Source organism: Nymphaea colorata, chromosome 9 (genome assembly GCF_008831285.2).
Source record: "Nymphaea colorata isolate Beijing-Zhang1983 chromosome 9, ASM883128v2, whole genome shotgun sequence".
In the NCBI taxonomy this organism is placed as follows: domain Eukaryota; kingdom Viridiplantae; phylum Streptophyta; class Magnoliopsida; order Nymphaeales; family Nymphaeaceae; genus Nymphaea; species Nymphaea colorata.
Genome location: NC_045146.1, coordinates 21,767,337 through 21,779,738, shown reverse-complemented (window position 1 = coordinate 21,779,738; position 12,402 = coordinate 21,767,337). Strand labels below are relative to the sequence as shown.

At 37.6% G+C, this 12,402-nt stretch overlaps 2 protein-coding genes across 4 annotated transcripts; one reads left to right on the top strand and one right to left on the bottom strand.

Annotated features, from left to right (window-relative positions):
- Nucleotides 1-2,096: 2,096 nt before the first annotated feature.
- Nucleotides 2,097-4,604, bottom strand: LOC116261489 (protein yippee-like At4g27745). 2 transcript variants are annotated; one of them, XM_031640271.2, is made up of 4 exons: nucleotides 4,450-4,604; nucleotides 2,854-3,242; nucleotides 2,369-2,607; nucleotides 2,097-2,286 (listed from the first exon to the last, which is right to left on the bottom strand). In XM_031640271.2, exons 2-3 carry the CDS (start codon nucleotides 2,944-2,946, stop codon nucleotides 2,380-2,382), a joined length of 321 nt encoding a protein of 106 aa, XP_031496131.1. In that variant the 5' UTR covers nucleotides 2,947-3,242; nucleotides 4,450-4,604; the 3' UTR covers nucleotides 2,097-2,286; nucleotides 2,369-2,379. The 2 variants fall into 2 exon arrangements, with proteins under 2 accessions (XP_031496131.1, XP_031496130.1); XM_031640270.2 differs by having other exon boundaries at nucleotides 2,097-2,607.
- Nucleotides 4,605-8,665: 4,061 nt separating this feature from the next.
- Nucleotides 8,666-11,406, top strand: LOC116260037 (uncharacterized). Of its 2 annotated transcripts, none has more exons than XM_031638109.2 (4): nucleotides 8,666-8,888; nucleotides 9,222-9,334; nucleotides 9,799-9,897; nucleotides 11,250-11,406. In XM_031638109.2, exons 2-4 carry the CDS (start codon nucleotides 9,266-9,268, stop codon nucleotides 11,289-11,291), a joined length of 210 nt encoding a protein of 69 aa, XP_031493969.1. In that variant the 5' UTR covers nucleotides 8,666-8,888; nucleotides 9,222-9,265; the 3' UTR covers nucleotides 11,292-11,406. The 2 variants fall into 2 exon arrangements, with proteins under 2 accessions (XP_031493969.1, XP_031493970.1); XM_031638110.2 differs by lacking the exon at nucleotides 8,666-8,888 and adding an exon at nucleotides 8,957-9,075.
- The last annotated feature ends 996 nt before the right edge of the window (nucleotides 11,407-12,402 follow it).

Sequence of the window (12,402 nt, the reverse complement as noted above, 5' to 3'; positions counted from 1 at the left end):
GCAACTAAGAAAGATTATCATTCAGGTGCGCAGGAGGATAACAACCGACCTCTTTTCCTCCTTCCTTGAGGGTCTTGGGCAGCCCAGCTCTGTTGAGACGTAGGTGGACAGTGGGCCACCACGTGCTCGACGGAGCATTCTCCATCTTTTACAGCCTAGAAGAGTAGCACCCACAACACTTGAAACAAGGATGTGATGTCTGCGAGTTCCTCACCCCGACCAGTTATATCACACTCCTTGATAGAAAAAAAGAAAAGGTCATCTTCAGTTTGGCCTTTTGCCCAAGTGATAAAGTTTGACATCGATTTCCCTGTCCGGAGAGGATTGAAAACAATGGAGACGACATTTTATTTCGCCCGCTGGCACAACGATAGCACAAACACCAGAAAGTTAATGAGAAAACAGAAAAACCGAGCAATGAACAGCTAAAAGTATGTCTCTTGCTGTATTCAAGTTGAAAGCTCAAATTTGGATTCTGATGAAGTGCAAGCATGTTTGGTGCTTATGACGTCGAACTCTTTGCTTCTACATAATGAAGCCACTGTACCTGATCTTGTTCCAAATGCTCAGCATGCTCCATGGTCAAGCCACCCATTTAGAAAGTGTCAACATGAAAAAGAGTACAAAAGTTTCTTCCTTCCACCTCTTTATGGCCACATGCAATGTCAAAGTAGATACTGAGGGCATCATAATCTCAAGCAATTCGATATCGTTCACTTATTTTCAATGAGGTTGTAACTTTCAAGAGGAATCACACCTGAATTCTCTTGGGAGCGGCAGTGAAACCCTTGGGGCACCTCTTCTAGTATTCCACTCTTCGTGCATCATTGTGCACATGCATTTTTTCCAGTCTTCATGTTCGACATTGATTCGATAGGAAACATTCTCAATGAGCACTGCGACCTTTCACACTCACTGCAATTTGTACACTGATCACGAGTGGGAAAACCCTCAGTAAACTACTTAAGAATTATACAGACACAACTAGACTTTTCAGTCCCGCAAGACCAAAAATTCCTTATATTTAAAACGAAGGATTATTCGGAAGCCAAGGCACCGATCATACCCCCATAAATTCATCTTTTGCTTTCACTAGCATCACAGGACGCATGTCCCAGCGTAGCAAATACTGATCATAAGATGAACCATCCATACACAAAGAAGCTTGTTAAACTATCTTTTGCAATTATGTGCGGTGGTAGAATATGCATGCTGTGAATATGTCAAGAGATGGAAGCTCCAAAGAGCTATAGAATTCATCACAATAAACTTACATTATAATTAATCAAAGTGCTACCAAACTAGATTAGGTTGTCCTGGTGCACCTGGTCAGGTCAGAAGCGGCTGGTAGGCAGTTCGTTGGTTTGGATCCCATAGGTACTCACCCTTTGTGAAGGCTGACACATGGCAGGACCAAGGGGGACAGGAGAATGGCCTTGGGGTTTTATGTCCTCGGCAGACGATGTCTCCCTAGGATGGTTACCCTCTTATTAGCTAGGTGAAGATACTCATACGCTGGCCCATCCCCAAAAGGCTCCACCTCTGGTCACCTTACAATCTACCAATGCTAATAACAGTCTTGATACTTCATGTTCAACAGATGCTCATAAATATACATCGGAACAAAGCATTTCCTAGAATTCTCCACTTTCTTGCATTTGGGGACAAGGTAGAAAGCCTACGACATTTTCAAGATAACTAACCATGAAGAGCTGCACCCTTCCGGACAAAACAACATCCGTAGAACAGAATAAGCAATATGCAGACATACACCAGAATTATCCTTTAAGCAGAATCGATATTTGCATGTGCAGACAAATACATGATCTTCACCATCAATATAAACTATAAAGGAATCAGTAGGGTGTATGGCATTTATTCAGAGAAAGTTCTCTTGGATGAAACACACAAAAAAGGGAAAAATCCAATAGCACTACATAAGTAAGCTTCACACCATCAACCAGTGAAATGAAATCCACAATGATTCATTGAATGTGCGAACAACATCTAAAACAATATAAAACCCATACGAAAAGGTTATCAATTGTTAAAATGGGCATTTGGAGTTCACTAGTCAGTCAATAGGAGAGAGAAAATAAATGCACATAAGATATAAACACACTTTATTTGGAAGTTCAACTTATATACAATTGACAGCCACTTGAACCAGTCTCACAAACAATCAACATGAACTGCAGCCAAATGTTACAATTAGAAAACAGTCACGTCATAATAACAGAGAATGGACAATCAGCAATTGCTGAACCTTCCAATGGATCAACATTTCTGTACATGATGAACACAGGACATGTTACCAAACTAAGCCACCGTGTAGCAGCAAACAGGGAATATGGACATGTGCACAAACCAGATCACAAGCTACCAATTTTCTTTGACGATCTTTGACTTCTCCAGAATATATTTCCCTTCCTTGTACTTCTGTGTTTCTTCATAAGCACGTTCATATTTCCATCCCAAAATCTCTCGACATTCAAAGCAATAAACATCGGCAACTGTATGCAGCCCAGTCATGAGTTGCCTGTCTTCTTTTGGCCCTGTAGCTATATTCATTGCATGAGCAAAAAGAAATGCTCTGCCATTTCTTCCCTAGAAAATATTTTTCAAATAGTCAATGCAACTAGCCTTCGTTTCTGAAAAATGCAACCCGACAAAAAATGTGACCCTGGGACATTAGATGCTATGAGTCCTGAAAATAGACGCTGTCTTTTCTTGTAAGATAAAAAAACCAACCTTTTCTATAAGATCAAAGAAAAAAAAAAGGACTACCAGAGAAGATGCTGATAAGAGACTAGAAAAATACAGCTTCATCAATAAACCCAAAAAAAAAAACACCTGAAATGCTTTTGAAATGATATCGTCATGAAGAGCAACATTGTTGCGACAATTGCAACAGCTGTATAATCGTGGTCCAACCAACTCTGCCATCAGTTCTTTTTCCTCTAGCTTTACTTCTGTCAAGGCCACCGGAATAGTATCACAAAAATCAGTTTGTGAAGCGAACCAGCAGGGCTATTGATCAGGGAGTTGGCCAATTCATCGATTCAGCTGAACCAGTTCTGAATCACCCAAAAGATATTACAAAAGTAATTTTCTGAAAAGATAAATGGAAAGTTGTATAAAGAATAATTAAAGAATTAGCTCTCCACAGAAACAAATCAGTTTGCCACCAAATTCAATTTGAATCAGCTGATCCAGGCTGACTTGTGCTGATTCTGATAATGCTGCATTAGAGGAACATGTGCCGTCAATAGACAAATAAAAGCTAAAACTTCATGAAATAAAGCATTAACTCAGAACAAAATTGTAGCTCAGGATTTATATTAAAGAAACTCATAATGCCTGAACAAGTAACTAGTTTGCTTGAGGATAAGTGCGCATCCAAGTGAATTACATTCTCGAAGCTTGTTATAAGCATGCATCCATGTAAGTTACATTCTCAAAATGCAAGCCGAACGGCCATCAAAAAAACAGAAGCCCATATCTAAACAAGGCTAGCAAAGTATGTAGTAAAAATAGATCAACGCTAAAAATAATCGAACAGTCATCTGACGCACGTTAAACACTAATTGATGCCTACAAGTAGACAATCTATGGACCAAGACAGAAATGACAAATACGAATAACAGATTTCCCCAGTCATAGTCCCCTTTGCTTGCGTTGAGAAACATTAATTAAATCATTAGAATCATAACCTTCGTAAGAGAGAGCAACCCCAATTTCTTCAGCCTAGTTACAGATTATCTTCCTTCACTCATAACTCGCATTAAATGCATAATTCCATGACAAGGCAAACGGAAACCATCAAGAAGAGCTTAGGCAAAACCCCTCTTATTAGCAAGTCCTGATAAAGGCACGTTTTTGTACGAAAGAGTTAAGAAAGAATGGAAATACTTGAACTTAGCTAAAAAACCGAGACAAGTATGAAAAACAAAGGAAACTCCCAAGAATCATAACGAACAAGAAAGCAAGAAATCGCCCTGCCATTTCTTTCTCTCAAAATCCCCAACCCAATGACCGAAAGAACTCTATCACCAGGAAACTAACCCTAAGCCAAAAGAGAATGAAACGCAGAACCGACAAGTACCATCTTCATGTTTCGGTTAAAACAGATGAAATGCACGTTACCCATCAGGAAAATTCCTCCTTGTCAAAAACCCAATTCCGGGATTAGCGGTATGGTGTCGAGGAGACTCCTAACAAACCGAAAACAGCTTGAACTCTAACATCAAAAACAACAAAGCAAAAACAAAGATATCAAATCGATCTTAGGTGCTCTGGCACCAATTGTACTTCTCTTTCAGTATCTATTTCCCTTTTCTGAGGGAGAGAAAGAGGGACAGACGAAGAACAGGGACCAGTGTACACTTGCCTCCGATTAAAGAGAACAACAACGAAATACTCAGAACTCAGAAGGAGAAGAAAACAAACCTGAGCCTTTTAGTTTTGGATTAAGCAGAAGCAGGGGAGCACCAAGCGTCTACGTAACCGCAATGATTGAATCATCCACCGGGAGATCGTCGCTCTTCTGCAACAAAAACTGAAAACCAAGTTATTTTTATTGAATATTTAGCATTTCGTCTTAATTAAATGGCAAAAATACTATTATTTTATCCAAAACAAAACCAGCGGATGGTATTTTACCACATGGGTAATCTTTTCAGATTTTACCAAATTCGTCTCGACTTACGGAAAATTGACACATTCATGCTTGCCCTCTTACAGTCACAAGTTCAAATGGAACTTTGCAACTCTCTAGATTAATAATAATTTTTTACTGCTTTAACCATCAGTAGCAGTTCATTACAACCATTTGAGTTAGCATCACCGAAGATAATTATGTACGATTCACCACCAACCCGTTTCGTTCCATGCTTGTTTAGTTCAATTAATACATTAAATTGTTAAACACGTAACGTTCTGAAAGACTGGAGCAAAATGCAGGAATGCGTTTGTCATTAACAATCAGTCAGAGATAAGTTTGTCAACTTTCAGTAAGTCATAGTCGAATCCAGTAAAAGCCATGGCTAACTTGAGATGGACGCTTGCTGCCTTGGTCGAGCTGCAATGGAATCCACTGACTGTGACACGCGTTTCTCTGCTAATATTTCTTGCTTCTACTGGCCAGCCTCCGGCGCCATGCAAATCTGAATCTGGAGCATTACTGTAAAAAAAATGATCCAAGTCCAGGATTGGCATGTACACTTTTGGCTTTTAGGTACTCTTGTATCTATCTGGTCGTCGTCGAAGAGTTGAAGTCGGTTCAGTTGTGTGCTAAGCATGTCAATTTGGGATGTCAATATATCCAATTTGAATAAGATATCCAATCGATTCAATTCAAAAAAATCGAATATAGAAAAAAATTTAATATCCAATTAAGAAATCAAATCAGATTTAAATTTAATAAATAGCATCCGACCAGATTTGAATATACATAAATATACATAAATATTTTATCAGATTCGGGTACGGATTCAAATTGAATTCTTTTTTAGACAAGTATCATGTGTCTAATGCTATTAAAATTTGAAAATGGGCAAAATCCGCTTCAAAATTCAGATGCGGATATAAATATAAAAATCGGATTTAGATTGTAAAATCAGATTTCAGATTTGGATATGACTTTTCTTTGTTCGAATTTGAATCCTAATTTGAATCCGAATATGTCAATTCTGATAAATCGGATATGATTAAGGATATATCTGATCCATTGACTTCCTTATTCCCAAGGATATGGTTAATGAAGTGGATGTAGACAAGGTTATTGAAGTCATAGAGGGTGAGGTTAATGTAGCTTATATAAAAAAAATAAATAAAAATTATATTTTGGCTTCTATTAAAACTTTGAAAGTATTATTCGGCTCCTGCAATAAAAAAAATTATAGCTCCAAATGATCAGCATCCTAATTAATGGTTAATATATTGCTTAGAGTACACTGACAACTTAAAGAAATAGCTCTCATAACTTAGCTATAGAAAAAAGTTAAACTAGTATTGACTTATATCATCAAGTTGAAAGTTGAGATAGTATAATACTGCCATTAGTGCAAAAACCGAGTCCATTGTGTACATTTGAGATAAATTTTAGTAACATGCCATTTAGGAGGAACTCAAAAATTTGATGTACAATCTCTCTCTCTCTCTCTCTCTATTATGCACGTGTGCACATCCCTAGATTTATAAGTTCTATCTCAATTAATCTTCATCCGAGGTCATGATGTCTCTTCTCCATCTTTTATATTCGTTAATGGTGTTATTATGCAGGTAAGTTAATCTGCAAACCTATGCTTGCATCCATGATAAAACATATATATAAGACACCAAGAACATTCAAGGCCTAGATGAGCATTATATATATATATATATATATATATATATATATAGAGAGAGAGAGAGAGAGAGAGAGAAGACGACAAAATGTGAATTTCATTAAACCCACCTTGGCTCTATCTCAGATACTATATTGTGTTACTGTATGATCAAAACCAAGACTAAGAGTATCAAGAGATTCAAGAACTTGCAACAGTTATTTTGAAGCAGGTGGATTGGATAAGATGGCACAATTTACTTGTCCTCCAATATAAGGACTTCTTTTAAACAAGTTAACAGGGACAAACTGTCAATGATCTAACTACAAAATTTTTTTGGCCGGTGTTGAATAAGAAGCACATTGAGACGATAATATATGTTCCTAGAATACGTGTTAAAAATACAGTATTTTTGTTTTTTCAAGAACATAATTGTTCTTCTAAATAAATATATGCCTTCAACAAGAATCATCTAGGATATAATAAAGCTGATTAGACTGCTTGTAGTCATTCTCATGTTTGTTGTTTTGTTATTTGTGTAAGTGTGTCCGTGCACGTATCGTATGATGCATCTGTTTGATCATTTGAAATGCGCAGGTGGAAGGCAATCGAAGGAGGGAAGATAATGAGAAGACAGGCTTTCACATTCAGCTCCAGGACAGGAACCAAGCGGCCCATGATCTTTCCAATCCAATTCAAGGGCTGGCTTGGGCAGTCACTCACTCAATGTTTTTAGTGGCGTATCGGTTCATGTTTTTGTATCGTAACATATCTAAATGTAACACACGTATTGTAAAATTGATTTTTTTTTTAAAATTAGAAATACTAAAAAAATTAATAAAAATCATGAAAAATAAGAAAAAATCAAGAAAAAACTAAAAATCAGAAAAATTAAGAATAATGTATTTCATTTTAAAATCTCATCACACATAAATATATATATATATATATATATATATATATATATATATATATATATATTGACTCATCATTCATCATTCATAAACCATAGGCATGCATAGAAAAGTAAGATTAAGAGATTAAAAATAATATCTTCTAACATTCACAATCTATCACAAGTTTAAAGGGCATCTATCACGTACTAGTTTAAACTTTTAGAGTGTTGTAGAGTTTAGTAAACAACAGCGTGAGTTCATCAGATCAATGTTTTCTTCCTAAAATCAGCGATTTTTTGAAGAAACCAGCAAAATTTATCTCTCTCATAAGCTTTAGAGAAGTTTAGAGAGAAGGAGATAGGGTTTCGGTTTAAAAGAATGAAGCAAAAAGGGACCTTGGGCCCCTTTTTTAAATTTTAACCTGTGTTGTAAAATACGGGGGGTATATCATGTGTATCATAAGATATATCAAACCAGTATCGTATGGATTTTCTTCACTCAGATGAGTCGTATCGTATGATACAGGTCTGTATCATTCAATACAGATAACACTGCACATAGTAGCTCCGCTACTCTACTGATATTATCAAAATTTTGAAGGAAAGCAATCACACCAGGGAGGTGGGAAATTTACTTATCGATGTTGGATCTTGTTTTGGCGTGAGAATGACATGACCTAGGAAAATGGTCATCCATTGATACAGGGCAAACTTGTTTTTCTGCCTTTTGTTGTTTGTTACACTTGACCAAGGAAATGTGCCATGTGAAAAGAAATTAAGTATGTTTTCTTTTTTAAATAGGATGAGTGCTTATTTTTCTACTGCTCTTAATTATGGAGATGAGATCCAAACTTTTTGTTTTGCCTGTTTAATTTGTACTAATCCTACTCATGATAAAGTTAAGGAACATGGATCCTATATGCAAAAGATTGGACTTCAATGTGATCCTGTGAATCTGAATTTTGCCTGATCATCACTTTATCTGAAAATAAGTGCTTGCTCTCTCATATCTATTTTTCAAGTTAAACCTGATAAATTACAAGGCACATAAGGAAAAATATGATTTTTTTTTTTCTTAAGAAGACAAAAAAATTTTAAACACGTTCTGCTGGTGAACTCACTACTGCCAGACCTCTTTAAATTAGAATGAAAAAAAAAATTCCAGGTTTCAATTTGTTAGCATAATTGGAACATCACAATGAGCATATAATTGGAACTTCAGACCCCTTAAATGGATAAGACCGTTACGCTCGATTGCACTGTTAAACAAGAACGATAAGAAGTCCACCGACTAAAAAGTAAAAGCGGGGATTCTTGCAAAAAAGTGACAATTAGCAGGTTTTCCCTTTTTCCAGAGAGCAGCCTCTTTTTTGAAATATCGATACAACTTTGGTCTCCACCCGGAATTTCTTTTCCCTCCTTGCCCACTGAAAAGGAGTAATAATGTTGCAACGGCGCCTTCCGGTTCCGGCCGCTTACCCTGCCTCCCTTCTTCCCTCCGCAGATCGAGAGAGGGAGAGATCGATCGATCGCTTGATTGCTGCCCTCCTCCCTTCCTCTGTTCGAAGAGAGATCGGTCGGTCACCTGTCAGTCAACTCGCCGTCCTTCTTTCAGCCGGAGATGTTTCCTGCATGTATAGAAAAAGGGGACCCTTGAAGAACACTTTGTAAGTTATCTTACTACGCATTACAGATTTGGTTGGTTATTGTCCACTTACCGTCGATGCCTGAATTTGAAGAATCTCTGATTCTTTTGCTTCGCCGGATAGCCGTTCTTGTGTTAACTCATCCGTGCAAGGAAGACATGATAATTGAGTAAATTGACGCCTAAAAGAATGAGCACCTTGTTGCCGTGTGAGTCCGTTTTTTCCCCAAGTGGATCAAGTGGAATTTTGGGCTTTAGAATTTGGTAGTTGTTATTCATCTATAGTTGTTTGGTTTGACGAACGCGGGTTTGTAAACATGTCGTTGATAACTTTGGTTGTTTCGCTTTTGTGAAGAAACGAGTTGGCGGATAGACAAAAGGAAGAAGAGAGTGAGCAGGATGTCGAAGTCGTGCAAAGGTTTGGCAATGGAGCTTGTGAAATGTCTTAGCGAGACAGACTGCGTTAAGGTTCTCTCTCTCTCTCTCTCTCTCTGACTAACACAACTGTTGTTGTAGTTGAATTCTTGTCATATTGCTGAGTGTTCACCATGAAATCATCGTTCTTTCTGCTTCCCATGAGGCAAAGGTAATATCTGCTACAGTAGAATTAGCTAGCAATTAAAAAAAAAAAAAAGGATCGTCGAACCACACTGGCTTGCTTTCTTTGCTTTTCTGAACATGATTTCATCATGGACTATCAGAATACAGCAAAGAAAAAGAGAACATGAAAGATAAATGGTTTCGATCTCGAAGTAGTGATACTTTGCATGATATTGTGTATCTTTTCCTTTCGTGTTATGCGGTAGTTAACATCTTTCTTCTTCATATAACATTTGTATTAAGAAAGTTGAAGAAAAAATTATTTCGATTTCTTCTTTAAATGTTGTTTTTTCTGTTAATGAGGTTCATTTTCGGTGAACTGGATGGACTAGGTTGAGAAGCGCCCATACAGGGAATGCGCCAAAGACAACAGTATTCCCAGCGAGTGTATTGGTTTGAGAGAAACGTACTTCAATTGCAAAAGAGGCCAGGTATTCACTTTTTTGCGCTTTCCTGTTATAGTTAGATGTAGTTGTTTAAAACGCTTCAAGTTAATTATAGAGTTCTCTGATGCATTGGCTCAAGAGTAGCCAACCTTACCATGCATTTGTTTGTAATGGAACTCTTTTTCTTTTTGACTTATTCTTGAGGTATTATTCGCTAGTTCTGATTGGCTTTTCAGGCACTCTTATTTGGTTCCTTTGTCATTACTTTGTTCTTGTTTATTCTCATGCTGTTTCCTATTGTTTTTCCTGCAAAATTGAAGTGTTGACTGTGTTATGGGTTTTCTTTTTTTTTTTAGGGTGGGGGGATTGGGTTTGGTGGTGGAGAGGGGAGGTACTATTCAACAGACAAACAAGAATCATGAAAAACAAAAACCTATAGCTTCAAGAGAATGAAATACCAGATTTTCCCTGCCAGGAGGCGCATGTTATAACAATGTCAACTGTTGGTGACAATTGTTATGATCTTCCCATATCTGGCATTGCATAGTTTCCTAATGAAATAAGAGTCATTTAAGGATTGGTAAGATCATCTGAATTTTACGTCTATGAAGGTCTAATTCCTGCTTCTGTATGCTTAGGTCCTGTTGCAGTTACTCATTTCCTCCATACTAGCATGTGTAGGAATACATGTATGAATTCTTACAAACCCTATTGTTGGTGCACACGATTCTGCAAGCTCATATTACTGATAAAGAACGTACATGATTTTGTTGGGGGTGTATGTATAGCCTTAACATGATGAACTCAAGCTTCCAGTTTGACATGTCTATGTGTCACTCATTTGGTCAATTTTAGTCCAATTAATGATTTAACTTCCTGACCTCGTGCGCTGAACATGATGCAATTATCAAGGAACGTGGTCCCATGGATGGGGGATAATTTTCCGTTGCCATCCTAATTGGTCAAGAATGTGGAAAATGAAATAGTTAATGAATCTTGTTATTTGGCATATGACTGCAGACACTAAGATATTCTGGAACGTGAAAAAACTCAAATACGGTCATTTTTATCTACGCTATATAGAGTTGAAGGGAAAGTTTAGGGGTTGGTGAGGTAAAAGCAAAACATAAGGGTTGCAAGTCTAGCAAGGAAGCCGGAGCTGAAGATGAGACAGCTAAGAGGGAAGACCTCATAGGATGCTAGTGAAAGATGTCTACTTGCCATATCTGAGCTTGTGGAACAGGTGGTTTTGTTAGAAACTTTAAAAGACATAGCCCGTGATCTGTTAGGATGAAGTGAAAAAGACATGCAATAGAAAATATTCCTTGGTTAAAGAGACTTCCTTTTTTTTTAACGGTTTTGTCTGCAGCAGCTTATGCCTTTGGATGTTGTTCCAGGTTGACATGCGTGCTCGAATACGTGGAAACAAGGGCTACTGAGTGGACTTGCTTTCCTTGTAGGGTTGGACTTTGTACACCATAATTTTCTTGTGCACTGACATGATAGAACTTGATGCAATGCCTTTATAAAGCAGTTTCTGGATCCTTCAGTTCATGCTTTTGGAACTTCTCTGCAAAATGGGCTACTGCTCTTTGAAATATGTTATCTGCCTCTTTACTTGTCATTATGGATATGGGTAATAGCTTGGGAGTGACCTGAGTTTTACAGTTTTACTCCTACGGTGAGTCGATGGGTCCATCACTGTAAGTTGGAACTGCGTGCTGGAATCAGGCTTTGTCACCCTTGTTTATCCTGAAGGCAGTCGGATGTTGATAGCACGAACAGGATGACATTGTCAGCATTTCCATCTTTCCATCACTTAAAAAATATTTCATGGAATAATAGTACAGCTCCTTGAATGTTTCACATGTAAGAAAAACTTTCCTGTTCAAGGGAAATCTTTTTTTTGTGAATGTTCCTCATCCAGGTAACTAAGTAGAACCAGATATTTTAATAAGTTATCCGGCTCCCTGAAATTGAGAAATTGACGTGACATTTCTGATAGTTATTTGCGTGGTTTTCACAGTGGCAGCCCCTGGCCACGTTGAGTGAAATTCTGAAAGGCCATTTATCGTGGTCATTCGAATACTGCATGCTTCACTTTCTCTCAAACAGAAGAAGACGATGAAGCTTGCATATCTGGTCACCTTGCCCTTTTGCATCCAGTTTTTTTTTGCTTCTAGGGATTCTCTTCAACAGCCAAGATGAAGGCTGTTCTGACCTCTTGTGGGGATGGTTTCATCCATTGGAAACTTGTAGACACATCTGTACATTGGTGCACCAGCATTCCAGAGTTCCTTCCACAAGTGTTAATTTTAATCAAATTTGCTGTATCAATGCAGTGATTTATTTCATGATAATCAATGTTTTAATTGCCGAAATCTAATGCCCAGAGGACCATTCATGTTTCTGTTTTGTCGTATGATATATCGATCCATCTTTCATTTATTGCATTTCAAAAGTCAATCTTCCTGAAAAAGCCGAACCTTTGCACGTCAAAAGGCATATCCTTTTCATCAGGATAAACATGGTGTACAGGTCGCTGTCTAT

Coding starts and splice junctions, on each gene's coding strand:
- LOC116260037 (XM_031638109.2), top strand. CDS start 9,266: ATGTCGAAGTCGTGCAAAGGTTTGGCAATGGAGCTTGTGAAATGTCTT. Junction 9,335..9,798: donor GCGAGACAGACTGCGTTAAG/GTTCTCTCTCTC, acceptor TGGATGGACTAG/GTTGAGAAGCGCCCATACAG. Junction 9,898..11,249: donor TCAATTGCAAAAGAGGCCAG/GTATTCACTTTT, acceptor ATGTTGTTCCAG/GTTGACATGCGTGCTCGAAT.
- LOC116261489 (XM_031640270.2), bottom strand. CDS start 2,946: ATGGCAGAGTTGGTTGGACCACGATTATACAGCTGTTGCAATTGTCGC. Junction 2,608..2,853: donor TCATTTCAAAAGCATTTCAG/GTGTTTTTTTTT, acceptor AATATTTTCTAG/GGAAGAAATGGCAGAGCATT.